The sequence below is a fragment of the Hetaerina americana genome, unplaced genomic scaffold (assembly GCF_022747635.1).
Source record: "Hetaerina americana unplaced genomic scaffold, ioHetAmer1.1.p SCAF_5, whole genome shotgun sequence".
NCBI lineage: Eukaryota > Metazoa > Arthropoda > Insecta > Odonata > Calopterygidae > Hetaerina > Hetaerina americana.
Genome location: NW_027287095.1, coordinates 20,853,257 through 20,874,655, shown reverse-complemented (window position 1 = coordinate 20,874,655; position 21,399 = coordinate 20,853,257). Strand labels below are relative to the sequence as shown.

At 36.1% G+C, this 21,399-nt stretch overlaps 2 protein-coding genes across 3 annotated transcripts in view; both read left to right on the top strand.

Moving 5' to 3' along the window:
* LOC139694435 (phosphatidylinositol-3,5-bisphosphate 3-phosphatase MTMR4) overlaps window positions 1–17,051 on the top strand; it is a 34,947-nt gene extending 17,896 nt beyond the window's left edge. The window contains exons 12-14 of one of the 2 annotated variants that reach the window (XM_071593011.1): window positions 8,475–8,582; window positions 9,319–9,506; window positions 15,422–17,051. In XM_071593011.1, coding sequence (XP_071449112.1) covers window positions 8,475–8,582; window positions 9,319–9,506; window positions 15,422–15,848 — 723 coding nt within the window. In that variant the 3' untranslated portion in view covers window positions 15,849–17,051. Of the gene's footprint in view, window positions 1–8,474; window positions 8,583–9,318; window positions 9,507–12,337; window positions 12,631–15,421 lie in introns of those variants that run through there. The other variant, XM_071593012.1, reaches the window with a different exon arrangement.
* Window positions 17,052–20,927: 3,876 nt separating this feature from the next.
* Window positions 20,928–21,399, top strand: part of kz (putative ATP-dependent RNA helicase kurz) — a 29,024-nt gene continuing 28,552 nt past the window's right edge. Inside the window, exons 1-2 of the mRNA XM_071592330.1 lie at window positions 20,928–21,132; window positions 21,206–21,388. Coding sequence (XP_071448431.1) covers window positions 21,052–21,132; window positions 21,206–21,388 — 264 coding nt within the window. The 5' untranslated portion in view covers window positions 20,928–21,051. The remainder of the gene's footprint in view (window positions 21,133–21,205; window positions 21,389–21,399) is intronic.

Here is a 21,399-nt window from a genome sequence, read left to right as displayed (position 1 = left end):
TTCCATTGATTTCTAAAATCTTTATACCTGTGGTATGGAGCAGTGGTTGATTCCACTATTATATTTCATATAGCATCATACTTTATCATTATGGAACTGATCAGTAATCAAAAATGTGGGCATCAGAAAAAATTGTCCGCGTAAAAAAAGACTGCAGGTGAAACCATGTATATTGATGCAATTTATGAATGAAATGTTGACATTAATTAGGTTTATATTGAAGTACAGTAGGGAATATGTCTACTGTTATCCTCACAGGTGTGTAAATCACACTTGGATCATTTGAACTCATTTCTCTGGTGTGTGTGTCTCCCCCTCGATTCATACAAGTATAACTGGCTAAAAGTAACCATTTTGAGATGTACGAGCATTAAAAATACATACAGCATAGCGTATACCTTGAATAAGACCTACAATTAAATATTACAGACAATTCAACAGTCTTGCCAACTGAAACCCTTTTCCAAAAAATTAATCAAAAATAAATTTATGGGTTTATCCAAATCTTCTCATTACTGGACCATCCTTATCATTGGCATTTTATTGTATTCATTTATAGCTAATTTCACATAGTATACTTTTATGGTTTTGGACCATTCCACCATCCATTTTATTAAATGCAGGCCGAAATTCAATCTAAAATTGAAAAATGTACTCACATAATTTCACCATGGTATTATGGTTAAGCAGGTATTAATCTTTTTAAAATTTTGAATAACTAGACAATAATTGATAATTACCCCTCAAATAATCAGATTCAAATGCCGAATCCTTCAAATCATGAGATTTATATTTCGAATAGTACCACTCCCATAATTAAATTTTGTCTTCAAGTTAAAGTTTGAATCAGGGGTCAATTCAGCCTTAGTCATGATCCATTAGCATCCTCACAATCAGGGAGATGTATGCAAGCTAGCACAAAAGAACATCCATTGGGGATGAGAGACATTATGGCATTTTGGGTAGCTACTTGTTGGAATCTGGAGATCTTAAAAAAAATCTGGGGAAAGCTAAGAAATTTTCTGGAATTCCATCTTCTGGAGTTATTGCTGTGCACCCTGCATTCCCTTTGAGTACAGTTGGTCTCCATTGTTAAAATGTTTTGCCTTTGTGTGCGCATTAGCAGGGGGCGGCGCTAAAATTACTGTTGGACATTTTCAACAGTTTCTTTAAATTTGTCTAGAGCAAACAAATACGGTTAATGTTGGCTTCAAACTCATTGACAGTGGTGCTGTGTGCAAAACTACAATTACTTCTGGCAATTTTATATATGGTAATAAATGAGAACATCTTTTCAAAATTAAGCCCTAAAAAAATCACAGCAGAAAAGGTTGCATCTGTGATTAGACTGGCTAAAAAACTTAATGGAAATTGAAGGACCCAGGTTTTCTTCCATGCTGATGCTTATGATTTTTCTCTTGAAAATTCTTTGCCTTTATTCTCCATTCACTGATAACAATGAATCAAATGTTATAAAATTATGTCAAATAAATATTATTTTGCAAATTCCATGATCCACCTGACACATTTTAGAGCTTGTACTAGTAATTAATGCACATTTGCTTTTACTTGTGCACTGTGAGAATCGAATTGCATAATCTTGCTTGTGGCTATTGCTTCAATAGCTTTAGTTACACCTAAATTAACTCCTCCAGCACACCTTACACTTTCATCAGACTCAGCAGTTGTGTAATTGGATGTCTTTTACAGTAAAAGAGGCATTTTAGGGTTGAGAAATGTCTAAAACTATGATTGAGGAGTTTTTCAAAATTAATTTACAAACCTGTAGTCCATCATTTCTTCCTACTCGTGAACACAATCAAACCACTTCCTACTTTCATTCAACATTCTTTCCTTCATCAGTGGCATCAGATCCCTTCTCCCTTGATTCAAGAATGTTAGTGGTGCATTTGATTTCCAAATGTGCCCTATATTCATGCAGTCAGAAGAAATTTCATTAATCATCCAAGTCACATTGAAACAAATCATTCTTATTGATATTCTAATGTTTTGTGTATATGTTGTAATTAAAATGTCAAGTGAACAAAAAATATGTAATGAGTGTGCAAAATTACTGAAATTTGTTATTATGAGTTATATTCAACAACTTTAGTAAGTAAAAAGTCAATGATATTTTGGCTAACATTTAAGTTTAAATGTAGAACCCAATCTTCTCACTCACTCACATTATACTTGGTAGATATCATGTAATATTATACTAATATTTTCTCTTTTAATATAATGGAAACCTAAGTAAATTGACAGAATGAGATAACATTAGGTATGATGACTCTTCATTTCATATACTGTAATACTGTTTTAAATGTTTCCTACCGTCTGGAAAATCTGGAGAAGTTTGGGATTTTTATTTAGTTTGAAATAACTGGGAGGTGTGGAATACATGACATTAAATGAATTTGCTGGCAAAAATTGCCCTAGGTTATATGCCTTTATCATCTTCAATAGAATGCAGTGCAAAACATTTCCAATATTTTATTAAACAAGGTTGAGTCAGTAATTTTTCATTTGATTTTTAGTCCATCTCACAGAAGTCTGACAGAACACAAACTTAGATTCTTGCAGACATAATGTGTAAACAAGAATTGCTTATTGGAGCTGCTTCACTGTGATAACTATCATTGTAAATAAAAGAGTTATATTATTTGTTAGAATTTGGAATATGTGAAGAGTGCCTTTAAATTATTATATTTTTGTATTTTGTAAGAATGACTCTTTCAAAAAAATATTAATGAACACAAAAATTGTGAAGGACAACTTGGGCAAGTTCCATGAGGCTCAGGAGGGCCCTGAAGGAATATTCATATTTTTTAATTTGTGTTTCTGTCTTGTTTAGCCAAAGATTAAACCGTTAATTAATATTTTGTTGCAAAAGCTTAGAACTGAAATAGTTTTCATTTCATATTTTATAAATTTTCTAAATTTCCATAATTTACTTTTTGTCACTTGTGAAGCTGAAAAGGGTGTATATTACTTATTTCTTAAAGTAGTTATAAAATGTTTGTTAGCAAAATAATGTTAAAAAATTGTTCAAATTAACTGCTGTATATTCACAATCCCTCCCCGGACTACAACCTTGACGTGGTGGAAGGGCTTGTGCGTTCCGATGACCCCTAGAGCTGTACTGGCGGGAGTAATAAAAATTGCTCCTGGTAGGGTCTCCCATGCCAGATAGGTCGAAGGTTAGGAGCCAGACGAAAGGTAGTCCACGCAGCGTCTGTTCCTCAGTGAGGCGGCTGCAATGGCGTCTGACCCCAGTGGGGCGGCCAGTAAGTGATGGTGTCACGTTAAAAACACTATTGAGGAAGGCAACGGGAAACCACCTCAATTATCATTCCCAAGAACAATGTGATGGACAATAGAGATATTTTGAGTCCTGGCAACCACGGGGCTCGGCCCAATCGGCCGTGTGTCGTGCCCGGCAGCGGGGGAGGCAAGGCTTCCGCGGTCGTCATCCCACGAAACCCTTGCAAGGGAAAACCAGCAGCAGCAGGACAGAAGACGCAGGAGAAGAAGACCAAATTAGTTAGAATAGGAACGTGGAATGTTAGGACAATGATGAGGACGGGGAAATTGGAGAATGTTAAGCGAGAGATGGAAAGGGGAAATATAGATATTTTAGGTCTATGCGAGGTGAGATGGAAAGATAGCGGGGATTACTGGAGTGATAAGTATAGAATAATATACAGCGGTGGGGACGAGAGCCAACGAGGGGTCGCCATAGTATTAAATGAAGAGGTAGGAAGAAGCGTAGTCAACATAGAGCAGGTAACGGATAGAATACTACTAGTGGAGATAAAAGCAGAACCGACGAACTTAGTTATTATCCAGGTATACATGCCACCGAGCAACCATAAGGAAGAAGAGGTCGATAGGATATACGATCAGTTAGAGGACATGATTGCATGTGTTCCTGCAGGGAAACATTTGATAGTGATGGGGGATTGGAATGCGACAGTAGGCGAAGGAAGAGATGGTGATGAGGTGGGGGACTACGGTTTAGGCACGAGGAATGACCGCGGGGAGAAAGCAGTTGAGTTCTGCAGGAGACAGGGGTTAGTTATCACCAACACTTGGTTCAGACACCACAAAAGACGCAGGTATACATGGAAAATGCCAGGTGACTCGGGAAGATATCAGCTAGATTATATCCTGGTTAGACACAGGTTTAGGAACAGTGTGATAAATTCCCACAGCTTCCCGGGAGCGGATGCGGACTCAGACCACAATTTAGTTGTTATGAAATGTAGCGTACGTTTTAAAAAGATAAGGCAGGGGCGGCGAGTTAAAAAATGGAATGTAGAAGCATTAAATGGGTTGAAAAGAAAGGAATACAAACAGGCGGTAGAGAAAATCATGGAGGACGGTAAAGAGCTAAGTACTATTGAAGAAAAATGGGAATGTATCAAAAAAGGGTTGTCTAAAGCGGCAAAAGACACTATTGGAACCGTTAACGCTAAAAGGACTCGTAAACCATGGATCACAGATGAGATGATTACAAAAATGGATGAGCGGCGAAAATGGAAGAATATAAATACAGAATTAGGCAAAATGAAGTACAAAGAATTGAACAATAAATTGAGGAGGGCAACAAATAAAGCAAAGGAAGCATGGTGGAAGACGCAGTGCGAGAATATGGAAAGTCTGCAGAGGAAGGGGGAAATCGGTGCGCTTTACAGCATAGTTAAATCTTTATCGGGAAGTAAGAAAGGGAGATCAACGATAGCAGTTAGAGATAAGGCCGGTAAGGTAATAGTTGACGCAGGAAAGATCCAAGAGAGATGGAAGGAATATGTAGAAGACCTGTATAGTAAAGAGCTTAGACCAACAAAGTTAGACATTGAAAAGGAACATGACGTAGAGGAAGATAGCTTAGGTCCAGGCATACTAGACAATGAGATAGAAAGGGCATTAAGGGAGATGAAACTAAATAAGGCCGTGGGGGTAGATAACATTCCCGTGGAACTTTTGAAATGCTTGGGAAAATGTGGGAGGAAGAGGCTATATGGGCTGATCCGTAGTATTTATGAGGAGGGAATCTGGCCGGAAGACTTTGTGAGATCAGTTTTAGTTCCTATTCCGAAAAAGGTAAAGGCCACGTCATGTGAGGACTATAGGACAATTAGTTTGATATCCCACGCAGCTAAGGTTGTTCTCAGGATCATAAACAAAAGGATAGAGAGTAGGGCAAATGATTACTTAGGGGATGATCAGTTTGGGTTTAGGAAGGGGAGAGGTACGCGTGATGCCATTGCAGTAATGAGATTATTAATCGAGAGGAATATAGAACACAACCAGGAGGTATTTGCCTGTTTCGTAGATTTCGAAAAAGCGTTTGATAGAGTAAATTGGGAAAAACTAATGAGTATATTGCAGAAAATAGGAATAGATTGGAGGGAAAGGAGGCTAATCCGCAACCTGTACATGTCTCAGACTGCTCAGGTGAGGGTGGGAAACGGGGAGTCAGGATGGGCAGTGTTAGGAAGGGGTGTAAGGCAGGGTTGCCCATTATCACCGTTGCTGTTCAACCTGTACGCAGAAGAAATGATCAAAGAGGCATGGGAAGAACTCGAGGTAGGAATGAAAGTGGGCGGGGAATTCGTAAAATCAGTTAGGTTTGCTGATGACCAAGCTTTAGTTTGTCAGTCAGCCAAGGGGCTGCAAGCATTGCTTAGTGAATTGGAAATTCAGTGCGACAGGTATGGGATGAGAATCAATATTAATAAAACAAAGGTTATGCGATTTTCTAGAAAGAAAAAGGCCAAGCTTAACATTAAAATAGGAGGGCAAAAGCTAGAGCAGGTAGAACAGTTTACGTATCTCGGTAGTGTTTTGGCCCAACACGGTCAAAGTAGTAGGGACGTAAGGAGAAGAATTGCGCAAGGCAAAGAGGCTTTCACAAGGAGGAGGGAGTTGATGACAGGGACTTTGAGTAAGGATGTTAAGAAAAGACTCGTAAAAACTTTGATATGGAGCGTAGCTATGTACGGAGCGGAAACGTGGTCATTGAAGCAGGAGGATAGACGTAGATTGGAGGCTTTTGAAATGTGGGTGTGGAGAAGAATGGAGAAGGTGAAATGGACAGAGAAGAAAACAAATGAGGAAGTACTTGGTATGGTGGGCGAAGAGAGGGGTTTGTTGGGAGCAATCCTATGGAGGCAGGAAAAGTGGATGAAGGGGGTGTTGACCGGCAGTGGGATGTTGAAGACTGTGATAGAGGGTAGAATGTTGGGCAAAAGAGGAAAGGGAAGGAACAGGATAGGGTTGTTGGACGGGATGAAGGGAGGAAGGAAGTACTCAGAGATGAAGAGGGACCTGATATAGAGTAGGATGATTGATTTTGTGTTTTGTTAGGAGTAATAAAATATTTGTTTGGTAGTTGTGTCAGTCCAAAAACCTACCTTAACCGGTAGTTTACTTTAAAAAAAAAAATATTCACAATACATGCTGGGAAAGTACATAAGATATCCTGAGGGTTATTTAGGGGAATTATACGTGGATGCAGCAATATTAATGATGCTTCAAAGTTAAATTTGCTGGAAAGAGATGGAAAAATCTGGCTCTAAGAAACCTGGAAAAGTTAAGAAGTATTGGAATTGGAAAATCTGAAGATTAAATATTTGTGACCTCTAATTTTCAAATAAATGTTTTAGACCTTATGAATCAAAAATTGACTCATTTATTTAGATTTAGTGAGCAGGAGTTACTCAAATGTAAAAGAATACTTAATAAAATGTCTCCATAGAAAATTTTGCAAATATCTATTAAAGCATATGTTCTACTCTGTTGATGAATATGTGCAACTATAATTTGAAGCTGTATATTTTCTTTGACGTGTCCTATATTTGTACAACAAATCCTTGGACAAAATAAATTTATTCACTTTTTGCTCCTTAATTTAAAAAACAGTAGCAGACATAAATAATCCATTAAATTGGATACCATTGGGCATAGATTACTCTTTGCCTTCATAATTATAATATTTTCAATGGAAGGATATTTTATTAATGAATACCAAGTGTATGTTTAGCAAACAAATCATCAGTTGTGGTGTAGTCTTAATTCTATTAGCCAAATACCTTTGATAGCATGCTCCATGGACGGCTGGTTGCCATATCTTCACCACAGTCCTATTTGTAACAATTCTGAGGCCTATAATATCTTTGCCAGCAATTCATAACCTAGATTACTAGGAGTGTGTCAAACAATGTTGTGCTCCACACCTATCTTTCGTTCTGTGTATACCTAGTCATCGCTTTAGTGCCAATCCAGGACTAAATAGGGCCAGTCTCTGAAACTTACCTTGAGGAAGCAGTAAGCAATAGTCTTTGCTTTATTTAAAAATAGGAATTATTCATTTTTTTAACATATTGCATCTTCATTTACCAGCCAAAATGTGTACAAATTCTAGATTGATGGCTGATTCTGCTGAATTTTCCTTACGTAAGACCCTCACAGGGTCTTACGTAAGGAAAAATTTGAGGAAGTTACTCGAAAGAACGTCGCGTGAAGTTACTGGAAAAAAATTAAAAAGAATGTTCTATCAGAAACCTGAATGAAAATAAAAATATCTTGCAGCATTGAATGTTGGAGTTGAAAGCATAAACTTGTCATTGAAGCCCATAAAGGCTCTCTGAGGGATCTGGGAGTTGTTAGGCAAAAGCAAGGTTCCTGCCACAAACATATTTAAGGTTCCAGTTTGACTCTCCACTTTGCCATAAATAAAATGGAATGTCCACAAGTGACATCTTTACTGTGGGAAGACAAGAAAAATAAAGATTGTATACAGGATATTTCACCCAGTTAATGTTTCCAGAGTTGCCTCCCAAATCTTAAGTGTTAAGACCTGATGAGCCTGTCTCCACAGCAAAGTGGAGTTAGGAATAGCTAACTGAATGTTTCTGAGATTTCAGTAATTTGAATGTAGATTGAACAAAGATCCAAATAATATGCACAAAATCTTCCTGATGGTCTGTTTGAAGTGAGATAGATTGACCCAGTCTTCACCATAAAACTAATTGTTCTTATCATAGTTGTGTTTAGTGCAGGAGAAGACTCGCTCACAGAAGTACCTAATCAAACAAATCCCAACTTGCAGAGTTAAGTTGGTTGCATTTTTTATGCAGAAGGTTCTCCTCCTGTGGTTCTTTTGACTGCTGGGTGCAAGAACAGGATAACCACTGATCTAGCAAAGCCTATATTAGTTACCATGGCACTCATCCTCCCTTGAGTCTCTGGCCTTTGGGATAAACCAAATCTTTCTCTAGATCCAGAGGTGGCATATATATAATAAAGAGGTCATTGGAATAACAAAGAATGTGAAATATGCTGCTTGAAAGTAGTGTCTGAAAATTCACGCTACCATTTTCATTATTGCTGCTCAGTGTATTGTGTTTGATTGAAATAATGTTAATTGTTTAATTTTTTGTTCTCCTCGCTCACATTTCATGGAAAAGAACAAAGTTGAGTCACTACAGAGAGAATTACAGACCACAAGGCGAGCTCTCATTCAGCAAGTTTGCCATCATTGCAATCATGGGCCAGCCGAAAGGCATGATGACACGGTAAGGTTTTAACAGATAATTTCCCCTTGATAAAACTTAATTAAAATATATGGTAAAATAATGTCAATTGTAATTATTTTACAAATGTTTGTGTGCATTCTTCTTTATAATTATTGTTATGGGCCATCATGCTTCCTTTACTTTATGAATTGATTTTATGTATAAGTTTCTTTTTCTGTAATATAATTACTCCTTTGATTGCATTGCATTTGCCTCACAACTGTAATTGTGGGCACTCGAATGTATTTACAGGTATAATCTCTTGCTCACACTCTATAGCTATCAACCTAATGCTGATCTGGCAATTGAGGCCAGAGCTTAGCACAAACTAAGCACCAAAGTCAGTGAAAGGTAGTCAATTAGGTGGTGAGGTTTTTCTACCTTACAGGCAGATATTATTCAGAAAATCACTCATTTTTGAAAAGTTGAAATGTTTGCTTTTTTTGTTGAACCCAGGTCCCACCTGTCATTAGCCAAATGCTCTATCCACTAATTCACCACTCCAGCGTTTTGTTGTTATAATCAAGTGATTGGTGCTTCTACTGCATTTGTAAAAATATGAATATATTGCAAGAGGCTTAAATGTGAACATTTTTCCAGGTGTAGTTGAATAACTTCATGGGATATTTATTTTCAGTGAGTGAAGAAGAAATTATCTTCACTCATTTTTAAGCCAAATGTAGTATTTACGTCAATCAGGAAAAATTGATTAGTGGATGAACCGGCTCCATTTCAGGGTTCATTACCAGAGTCAGTGTGCAGTGGTGGGATTGGTGACAGAGTTGCATCATCATCTGAAGTATCTTGGGAAGCAGTTGAAGAACGCGAGGTAGGGCCCACACTTTGGGTTCCTGACCATGCTGTACAGCGGTGTACAGGCTGTGACAATGAGTTTTGGTTGGGACGTCGAAAGCATCATTGCAGGTATGTTGTTATTTTTTTCATGCCCAGTGTGTTCTACATTATTTTTAAATGAATTATTAATATGCTGACCTATTTCTCTGTATTAGTTACCTTGTATTACCCTCTATTGTTTGGAAACACTAATGCAAAGAGTAAATTTTTGTGTTGTGAGTGAATGTTTGGTATTTTTTTAGTTTTTATTTATTTAATGCACTCATTCTCCACTTTTAACACCTTTCAATTAAACCTTGTATCAAATTAACACCCATACTTCACATCAATTCTCATTTTAAGTTTGTCATGATATCATTTGTCAAATTTGATTTCCTCTGCCATTGGTATTTCTGCTGCAAAATACACTAATTTGAAGATGCTTAATAGTAATGTTTTTCAGTGTTTAAATTAGCATTCTAATTTTTTTCTGAAAGTGCATTAATGTGCTTTGTTAACACATCTCATGCCTGCTTGTTTCAAAGTTCTTATGCTATTGTATTGTTAATTGCTAAAGTAAGAGCCTAGTACTACATCAAGCATTCCTCCCTAAAGGTGAATGGAGGTGATTAAAACACTTAGATAATCTCATCAAATAACTTAAATGATCAAATGATTATGAAGATCATTTAAAAATAAAATGCTAATCGCTGCTATTATTCTGTCGAAAATTAAGAAACTTTAAGAAAAATCTACATTTGGAATGCCATCTGCTGACCAGTGTTGAACAATGATTAAACCAGATTGAAGGCATAAATATTGAAATAAATCGTCACACCCATTTTTCTGCCAGTTTCTTTTAATTAGATGTGTGTGTAAATGGCGGTTGACTGAAAGTTTTTGTTTGGATGTTGCTATAATCCTCCCCCAAGTCCACCACCCCTGAGCAACACATTTTCTATTGTTTTGTGCGGAAATAATTTATTGAGAAATCCTATTTCATCTCCTTAATGTTAGCCATTAGTGATGTTATTTATCTTAATATCTTCTTTGGATTGGGGGCCAGACTCTGGCAACTAAACTACGCACTTTTCTTATACAATTTGGGTCCACAAGAGACCGAATTTTGGGCTGCAAATTTGGTCCATCAAGATGCTCACTGAAACTGGTGAAATACCTGGTGATTTATACCTTTTCCAGCTCCTTATTATTTCTGATAAAACCCATTTAAATGAGCAGATTCTGATGGTCATAATTTTAATCCAAATTCATCCACCTTTGATGAGATGGTGCTGCTGAGCAACTGATATGCAACCCCACGGAAAACAAACAAGTCATCAATCGTGTACCCATAAATAATGAACAGCGGTCTGAAAGGGTCAAAAACATGTGCGCTTGGCCAATCAGGAAAAATTATTATGTTTTATGATTTCCATGTTTAAGCAGATTTTGATCACTTGTTGATCGCTCATAATTTTAGTGCAATAAACTATTCCTTGGGCTTCACTTGTGATGTCAGGATTCTCATTATATGCTGTGCTCGTAAAATGCGACTTTCATCAAATGTACCAAGGAGTGAATCAGTTAATTGCAAAAGAATAATCTAAAATCATTAAAGAATAAAACATATGAAAAGAAGTTGCAAGATGGTGAAATCTCATTACGTTTAGAAATATTGAGTAAAATTTTCTTTTTCTGTGTCATTTCATAACTTTCATCAAATGTAGACTAAGCTGACATTTTTATGTTACTATTTCTGAATCCAGATATTTGCATTCTGGTATAAATAATACATATTTGTCTAACATTCCCCATTAATTTGTTCTTTCATGTGAAATAATGTGATCGTAAAAGCATGCACAAATAATGAGCAAAATAATGCATGCATTTTCTTTCTCTTTGTTCTGAATGATATAATCCCAGAAGAGGTGGACAAGAGAGAGAACTTCTTGCCAACTTTGTAATTTTTGTGGTCTTATAAAAGACCTTCATTGTTTCTATGAGCCAAAATTATCCAGATGCAATATTTGAAAATAAAATTCCTTAAGGCAAAGTGTTTAATCAGTAGAATATTACCAAATTAATTTCATGCATTTAATTTCCAATTATAAATTTGAAAGTCATCAAATCTGAAAACTTAAAACCAAGTTTTTTAAAAAATGTGAACTTTTAAAAATAGCCGTATGTTATTTTTATATCCAAATAGGGTTATATTTCTTTTTCTTTGCAAAAGATTAAACTGAAAGTATGGTGAAAATTTTACCTCTTGGAAGTCATATTGCTGAGTATATTTGTTTTAAATATGTACTTTATAAAAATATTCCATGGACTTAAATAGAGTTGTCGTTATCATATTCTTCAGCGAGAGCCTTTTTATGCTCTTAATCAATAAGCTTTGCTTCACTTAAAAAGAAATGAGTGAATTAAGTCCGTATCAAATATAAAGTTCCAAATGTTAAAAAAAAAACTTTTTCAATTACTTTCTTGCAATATTTTTACTGTATCATTGGTTGCAAACTCATATTTGAACTTATGTTTGTAAAATATGAGCAAATTTCTACTTGAAAGAGTTCCATATCTTCACTCAGCTAATTTTCTCATACAATTGATCTTAATCTTACCCATAGGGACCAATTTCTAAAATTAATTGCAATTTATAGTGGAGTTCCAATCTGCAAAGCCAAAAAGTCATAAGTGTAACTTTCTAAGTCATATCCTATAAATGACAGATAAGGAATAACGTTTTCGGCATATTTTCAATGCAAACTGCATTATCCTAACAACAAGAGCTTAAAAATTGATTTTAAAGTTCCAAAAATAATCCCCACCATTAAGGTCTTCATTGTGGAAATAGACTTAATGCCATTAGTATTTTCCACCCCTACTAATAGACACATGGTGATGGTTGCTCACTCTCACAGGTGTGGACAAAAATGAAATCTTACTTTTGGGAGGAAAGGTGGTCCTGCTATAATCAGCTGTCTTCTAATGGGGGCTTTGTGGTGTTAAGAAGCTGGTGCAGTGCAAATTAACCCATTCCTTTCTTTAACAATGTATTACTTGTTATTGTATCAAATATCCCCTAGATAATCAATCTTTGCTTGGAAAACACCTGTTGTAAGTGTATATGAATCTTAAAGACTGGTTTAGAATCCAGTAATAAACATTGATTTTAGTCCACTGTTTGTGATTCAATTTATATTTACAATTACAGGGTTTGTTGAATGTAATTTCAAATAACTCATTGATTTATTAAATTATGTCAAAGCCAGATGATACTTGACAGCTCTGTAATTCATTTTATAATAAATAGATGAGGCTGATCTTCCCCGTTTATATTATTGCTTAGGATTCTAAGTTTACAGATGATAAAGTGTGCATTAGAATAATCATATAAAACATAATTAACAAAGTATATAATAGAATCACAGAAGATTTATGTATGCATATTTTTTCTATAATTCAGTTAAGTAAACTAACTTATGTGGTAATAGCTACTATTATTGTAAACTACATTTAGTCCATTCCTAATATATGTTTTTTAATAATATAATCCTCATAACTAAATCCATTATCAATAATACTAATTTCCTGTGAGATCAGTTTTTGGCATTATGCGCAAAATTTTCTGTCTTAAATGTGATATACTGAATGATACAAAATGTATCATATGTCTGGCTTGAAGCAGTGCTTTCAAATATTATATAAACTATATACATACCCTGAAGCCTACTTAATAGATAATACCAATATATTTATCATAACAGTAGCTGTCATAATATTGCACTCTAAAAACCCATCATTGGATATTTAACATTATTATAAAAGAGCATGAATGCTGTAGTTGGAACATACTACATAGCTAGTTTTGTCCAGTCACATTTTTTAAGACTTTCAAATTATGTTTTTTAATGTGTTGGTAAATCATTAAAAATCAGAGGTAACTCATGATGTATAATTTTTGTTTCCATGGGTTAAATTCCATTCATTCAATGTATTTTCCTTATTAAAAGGTGGGTTTCTGATGGTCTCTAGTGACTGTTATCTTCTACGCTTTGTGAACTTCCTCTTTTTTGTCCTATGCTACTTCTTCTATAGTACCTTTTAATTTTATATGTTGAAACCCCTTGTATCATTTCCCTTTCTTGTGTGCCTGCTGATTTCTCCTTGTCACTAAATTAGTTTCATTATTTGACAAAATAAGCTATACCTTTACTATTATGGGGTATACTGCTGTTGGTAACATACCCCAACCGTGAGCTACCCGAACTCCACCTCTGCTCCCATATTCTGAGCCTTACTTGTTCACTAAAGCCATCGTTACTATCGTTAGGAAACCTGGGAAGTTTTGAAGACCTCTTCGGAAACTGGGCAGCATCAAGTCCAAAGGGATTTACTATCCAGTCATGTTCTGTTATTATACAGCATTTTGTTTTTATTAATAAATCACAATTGCTCCTTGGATCAATGTATCATAAGAGTAGACAGTTAATTTTTTTCTGCCCTAGGTAGAAATGCTAGTTTTATTAAATATTTCAGTCAGGGAGCTTAGCCTCCACCATTAATTTTTGTAAAATCATGCATAAATAGAAAGTTTATCCAGTGTCCATTTTGTACTCAAAAGTTGTCTTGCAGCTTTCAGGTTACTTGCTCATATGCATTGAATGATTGTATTAAAATTTGAACACTGTTGACTGCATTGATAATTGGCAAACACACTCTTATGTGCCTTCTTTATTTCCTGCCTTGGTCCTTTCTCAGCTTCTGCACACTATGCCATTTAATGACCAGGAATAGTCCATGCTGGGAAAAAGTATAGCCTGAATGATGCTATTTCTCTCACTCTCATTGACAGTAATGGATGATGGTCATGACTGTATATTAAGCAAGGCAATGATTATAAAAGTATAAGTTACATATTTTATGTATGTACTGTCATTTGTAATAGCTATTTCTAAAATTATTTTCAAAGTAATGAACAGGAAGAATTTCAATTCACATGAAGAATATTTTCAGAAGTTTAACGTAGTATTATTCTATTAATTCTTCTGAAATTGTGGTTTTGTGCAGTTCCAAACAACATTGGTGTTGATGCACCCTGATAAATACAACTATACTAAAACTATCATAAGTAAATGAATTCAGTAATTGATGTAGTTTTAGTATTAAATGATTTCTCAGCCCAAATATGTTTCATATGAATATATAATCAAAACACCCTTAAACTTGAATACCCTATTACTGTTTCATAGTTCACATTTAAACATATCACTAAGGCTGCTGTAGCTATGACTACTCTTAATAAAAGTATCCAGTAATGTTTTCTATTTATGTTTCAAGACCAATTTAGGATATGAAGACCAGCATTAATCATATTCCATTTTTAAATTTTAATGTTACAAGTAACTGGATTTCTCAGTCATCTTACTGTAAGTTACAATTACAACATAAAAGTTACAACTAAGCACTCTGGATCAAAGTTATCAGAAAATACTTGATTAAGCCAATCTAGCACATCTTCAACCTTGTATTTTGTAGGAACCAAAGAGTGAATATCCACTTTCTATTTCCGATTGGATGTATGTTTACAGTAATTATTACTAGTATTGATTTTGTTTCATTGTTTTCCCTTTCTGAATAAATAACCTATTAGATTTGTTATAATTTATGAGATATTTTCCATTTTATTTTATAAGATTTGGTTACATGACTCTAAATGTATAAACATTTATGAAAAACCTTCAGCTTCAAATAACTGGATGTAAGTTATTGAAAGCTAAAGTTTGGCTTTTCCATCTAGAAATGAACATTGTGCACCAGACTGAGATACATTTTTAGATATAGGAACGACTATTTTATTTAAATGTGCAGATTCCTGGAATGGTAATAAAGGAAACCTGTACAGCTCAGAAAACATTTCTTAATCATGGAAATGTGAATAATATGATTAATTTTCTCTAATTTTACGGAACCTTGAAATTAATATGCATAATTTTTTATTTCAGGAGTTGTGGTAATATATTCTGTGCTGACTGCTCTGAAAATTCCATCCCCCTCCCTGGAGAAAATTTCTATGATCCAGTGAGGGTTTGCTCTTTGTGTTACTCTCGTGCTATGCATCATCGCTCCAGTCCATCTGGGATCCATGCGGGAAGCAGCCGTCCCCATCAGTCAAATGGGCTGGCTGGTTTGGGAGCTTCGGGAACCAATGGCATCCATCATCACACATCCTTCTCCCGTTCCTCGTCCTCTGCTTCATCAGATGATGGTGCAGAGCCCATGACCCAAGTCAATTCTACGCCAACTCCTCATACTAATTCGTTAGGGCCAGGCGGTGGCCGGTTCTCCTCCTCACACTGTTGTAAGATGGCAGATGGGGAATTTAGGCGGGAATCAAGTAGTAAAGCAGCCACAGCAACTGCCTCAACTTGACGGCCAATTAAATGTTGTCCATGGGGTCCCGATCCAATCAATCAGGTTCCCTGTTGCTCCTCTTCATTCCCCACATGCGTTTTGACATCATCTTTGCCTTTGTCTTCTGGAATGGAAGGAGGTCGTTGGACCAGAAGGCTGGGGAAATGAAGTATTGCTGATCAGGATGCATTTTTCCTCTTAACAATGCCACTGCTTCTGCTCTTCATCTGGCAATCAGCTCATTCATTGCCAGTGGAATTATGTATCCTGCCTTACCTTGCCTAGGAAGTGGAATTGTCATTCAAACTTCTGCAAATGTAAGCAAAGGGTAGATTCAAAAAGCCTCTTTACCTTTTCAACTGAATATCTAAGTCACTTATGAACCTTGAAAACTGTCATTCTTATGATGTTTATTTTAAAAGCTTCCTAGAAAAGGTAACTAGAGAATTGTGAAAGAGAAATTTGAATCATTCATCAAAAGCTTATATTTATTTAATAGGGAGATGTGATTTATCAAAAAATTGTATCCCCCCTCTTGTTTGGTGATTTGAAGATTTGTATATACTGTGGGATTAGGGCTGAATATATCAAGTAAGGGTTCATCTAGGTATCCAGGGAGTTTTATTTTGGGTTAATTTGCATAGTTACCATTGGAAGTGTTAATTGCTTACAAGTGTGACCAAAATTTACTGTACCAGGGCTGTAGATACCATTGTAATTAACTAACTTGAACTTCTCTTTCAAACGTCAGTACTGTTTACACCATACAAAGAAAGCCACTGTCCCGAATTAATTTTTATTTTTGTCTGATGTGTTATTTGTAAAATATATGTAAATATGTATGAATGAAAGTGGATAATATTACCCCCTGTACTATCACTGCTTTGCTGCAACACCTTTCAATAGGTGTCTGCTTCTTGGCTTTCCAAGGCTTGATGGGTAATTTAATCAAGTTTCACACTATTTAGTTTGAACACACAAAAGAGGAAAACTATAATTACTTTGCTTGAGTAAACAACTGGCAATGACAAGTATGTGGAGCAGAACTAGGATCAGCTTGGAATACACGATAAGCAGGAATTGTAGTATATGTAACAGTTAACTGGTTATGTGCCAGTGAGATTGTTTTTACCTGTACATTTGTGAAAAGTTTTGCAGAAGTGCTGGGATAGAAAAAAATTACTTGTATATGTTCACATGTATGCAAATAAAAAGTGTATGATATCTAGTTGTTCATTTTAATTTATGATTCAAGTTTTCAATATAGAATGTGCATGAGGCTATTTTTGTTGAAAACTTTGACCCAAATGCTTGTTCTGGTGTTTGCACACATCATGTAGTATACCTTTATTCCTTTTGCCACATTTTCTGGTGATATTAATTTTTTGTACTGATGCAGCAATAAGTTTACATTTTGGTAATTATGGAGAGAGCAATATAGATTCTTAGGAACACGAAGTTGCTGTCTTTGTGTAAGATGCAAGTTCCTTGAATAGATGAACTATCAAAATCTCACTGTGTCCTTAGTTAACCATTGATAAGTGTTTATTAAGTATTTTTTTATTATTAAATGCCCTGAAGACATGCTAGAAGAAAGGAAAGTGGTGGTTAAAAAGAATGTAAGTCTGGATTTGGAATGAAAGAAGCCTCCTAGGTACGAAAAGAAAAAACATCTGAGAAGGGAGATGGATAAAAATGGGATGGACATTGTTCAAATAAGCGAACAGGTGGGAAGGTTAATGGAGAAGTGTAAATACACTATTTTATTAAGGTGGAAAAAGGAGTAGGAATGGAATTAGATGTATTGTAAATAAGAATTTGAAGGCTTGTATCAGCACAGCAATCTACAACAGCAATGGTATCAAGAGACTGCTGCCAAAACTCAGTCATTCAGATGTGCATGCCAAAAGGGGGCTAGCAATGAGAAATAAAGAACGAGGATGCTGCAATATCATAATGGGTGACTGGAATGTGAGAATAGTGGAAGTGGTGAAAGGAATGTTAGGGCAGTATGGACGAGGAGAGAAGTAAAAGACTAGTAGAGTTCTGTCGAGGCAGTAATTACAGATACTGTTGTCAAGTCCAAAGAGAATATTAAAGTCCTGCGTGATATGTATAGAAAGTAGATTTTATATTGGTAGAAAATAGGTTCACAAGTGGGTTTCTGGTCTCCCTGGTGCAGATATTTACAGCGACCATGTACTACTTATTGAAGAAATCAAGATAAGACAGAAAAGGTCAAAACAAATGGTGACAGTCCAAAAGTGGGATTTCGATAAATTGGATTGGAAGCACATGGTGTGAAGATTTAGGTTAAGATTAAGAGAATGGGTGCAATGGCTGAAGAGTGAGTAGTGGAGCAGTGGGAGATGATAAAGAAAGGGATTGGAGAGAGCATCAAATAATCTATGGGCTACAGGAAAGGAAAGAGAACAAAGAAGTCCTGGGTAACATATGTGTTGATCAATAAGAAGAAAGTACAAAAGACCATTGAGGGAAAAAGGTTTTCTAGAAAACTGAACTGTGTACTAAGAAGGGAGATGGATGAAGCTAGGGGAAAATGTGCAGAAATAAAGGAGCTGGAATGCATAGGATGGCAGTGGAACACTGGGAGCATAACCAACAGGTATGGAGATAGCAGGGAAAGTAACACTGTTAAGGAAGAAAAAGAAGTTATGAAAAGATGCCAGGGTACTTGGAAGATCTGTACAAGGCTGGTGAAAAACTTCTTATTGACTATATGAGGTGGACAAAGACTACATTGGAGAGGATATCATGTTGAATGAAGTCGTAGCAGCATTAAAACACGAAAAACGGAAAGGTGTAGAACATAGATTGTCCTATTGAGCTCCTGAAATGCCTGCAGGAAGAGGGATTGGTAGCATTAACATCCCTCTGGAATCAAATATGCTGTAGCGGGCAGCAGCTATTGGATTTCTTGGAAACATGATCCTATCACCCAGCAAGATAGGTATTAGAAAATGTGAGGAGCACTGAATAATAATTTCATTAGCAGTGAAGGTATTGCTAAAAGTGCTAAATAGAAGACCGGAGAAACTCTTAGAAGATAACAGAAGAACTGTATGGTTTCAGAGGAGGAATGGGCACAAGAGATGCAATAGGAGTAGTGTATACCATCAGGGAGTGACGTATGGAGAAGGGGAAAGGCTTGTATTTTGTTGATTTGTTTTTGGCTGAATACGATGGGGAAACATGAAAATCCCAAAAGAATAAGGTGTGAACTGGAGAGACAAGACTGATTGGAAATTTGTTCTTCAATCAGGCGGTGTGTATTGAATTGGTGAAAAGAGATGGGTTGGTTTGATATTGAGAGGAGACTAAGGCCGGGGTGCTATCCCCAACCTTATCTGGAAGACATGGTTAGGGCATGCTGGAGAGAAGATATAGGAGTATCAGTTGGAGGGAGAAGGATTTTTTGAATCAAGTTTACTGAGGAAGAACAACAGTTAAACGGAATGTTACAATATTATAGCTTAATAATAAACATGAGCAAGACCAAGGTGATAAATGTTGGTTGTCATACATATTGGGATGGAAGGAACAGGTGGAGAGGAACAAGTGTCAAGTGATGAGGGTAACAAAAGCAGGAGGAGTGAAAAGAATAAAATCAGGATAGGGATGGCCAAAGAAGCTTTCTACTGGAAAAGAAAGATGATACGAAGCAAAATGTAAATTGGACTGAGAAAAAGATTAATCAAGTGTTTTGTATGGAGAGCTATGTTTAATGGTGGTGAAACATGGACTGCATTAATGAGGGACTGGAAAAGGCTGGAGGCATTTGAGATGAGGATATGAAGAAAAATTCTGAGTATACAATGGGCAGACTGGGTGAGTAATGAGGTGTTTAGGAGAGTGGGAAAAGAGAGATTGCAGGAAATCATTGAAAATAGGAAAAGAAACTGACTTGGATGCATGCTAAGAAGGGACTGCCTCTTGAAAGAGGTACTAGAAGGAACAGTGTAAGGGCCAGGCAAGGAGGGTCAAAATGATGGATGATCTGGAAAAGGGTGATGGGTATGTGGAAATGAAGATGAGGATGCAGGAAAGGAACACATGATGGAGAAGAGATCTCCATGGACCTACCAACCACAGCATAAGACCCATGATGAAGAGATGTTCTTAAGGAAATTGAAGAAATAAATATTTCTCTGGAGTCATTCCTATTAACATAGTAGTAATGTTTTTATTGAGTACACTGAAAAGTGGATGTGTGTTTATATGTAAAATATATCAATTGACCATATGGGTACTGACCCAATCTTTGTCTATTTATGAGTCTTTATGTAATATGTTAATGCCAATGAATTCAAATCAGTATCTGAGGGGCTCAGCGTTACTCGCAAGTCCATGGTTCCACATTCGTTTATACCAATATTTTTTTTTGGAATAATGAAAAAATTTTTGTTTGCTAATATTCGGGCGAATCAGTGAATTTTTTACTACACAGTCCTTTGAGTGATACATTTACGTTGGAAGACTTTTTTTCCTTCAGTCCGCTGAGGAGGGCTACATTGTAGCCGAAATACGCGTATCCGATGCACTCTTTCATCTTCCCCTACTTTTTGCTAACTTTGCTCAATTTGAGTAATTTTCTCCGTAGTAAGGCCCTTTTTGAAAGTGCGAGAGATTGTTTTTTTGAGTGTGTCAGCTCTGTGTATGTCCCTGGCGCGGAATTTATTCCCATAAACAGCCACGGATAGTGCATATATGTTCATACACCCAGGTATCCTCAACGGAGTCCCTTGAACTCAGTCTTTTATATCAATTGGATTTGAGTGCTTGGATCTATAGTTGGACACTGGCGAAGAGGTAACATTTCCGCGAACTACTGCAGAAGGGTTTTCTGGCTGAGTATTTCTTTTCCCACAAATCATAACAACAAATTTTGTTTTCATGGCAGAACAAGTGTGGCTAACTTATTACGGCTAAATGAGTTTGAAATGTATTACTTCACGAGGCCGCAGAGCTCAATTTCTTTCATTTTACGATATATGACACCTGTGAACTAACAAATAACCTCTTTGATCGAAATCTATTTCAACGCGGTAATTTCGCTTCGTCTCCGCCCATCACCGACCTTTGATGTTTCGGCCGGAAAACAAGAGAGTTGCGGAGAACGTCATTTTCGATCATGCACGCGTTTATGTTTACATGAGCACGCTGTATTCATTTTAAAAGGTATCTTGTTGAATTCTTTAAAATGGGTAAATCAAAAAAAGGTTTTAATTGGAAGGCTCGTCAAGCAGTAAAAGTTGATATCGATGACAGAACTACGAATAAGGTAAATTTTTAATATTTTATACCAGCAGCCAAGTCATTTCTGTCGTTACACTTAAATATTTCCTCTCTCACAGATCTCTGTAGACACTGACAAGTTAAATTCAGGAAAATATGATGAATGCAATGCTTTGGTTTTACCATCAACCAAGAGGTCCACGAAGAAGAAAATCCAGAAGGAAACTCCTACGAGAATACTTTCAAAAAAGCAACGAAAGCGGCTTGAAAAAATTATAGATCAGAAGAAAAAGAAACAGAACGTGAGTGACAT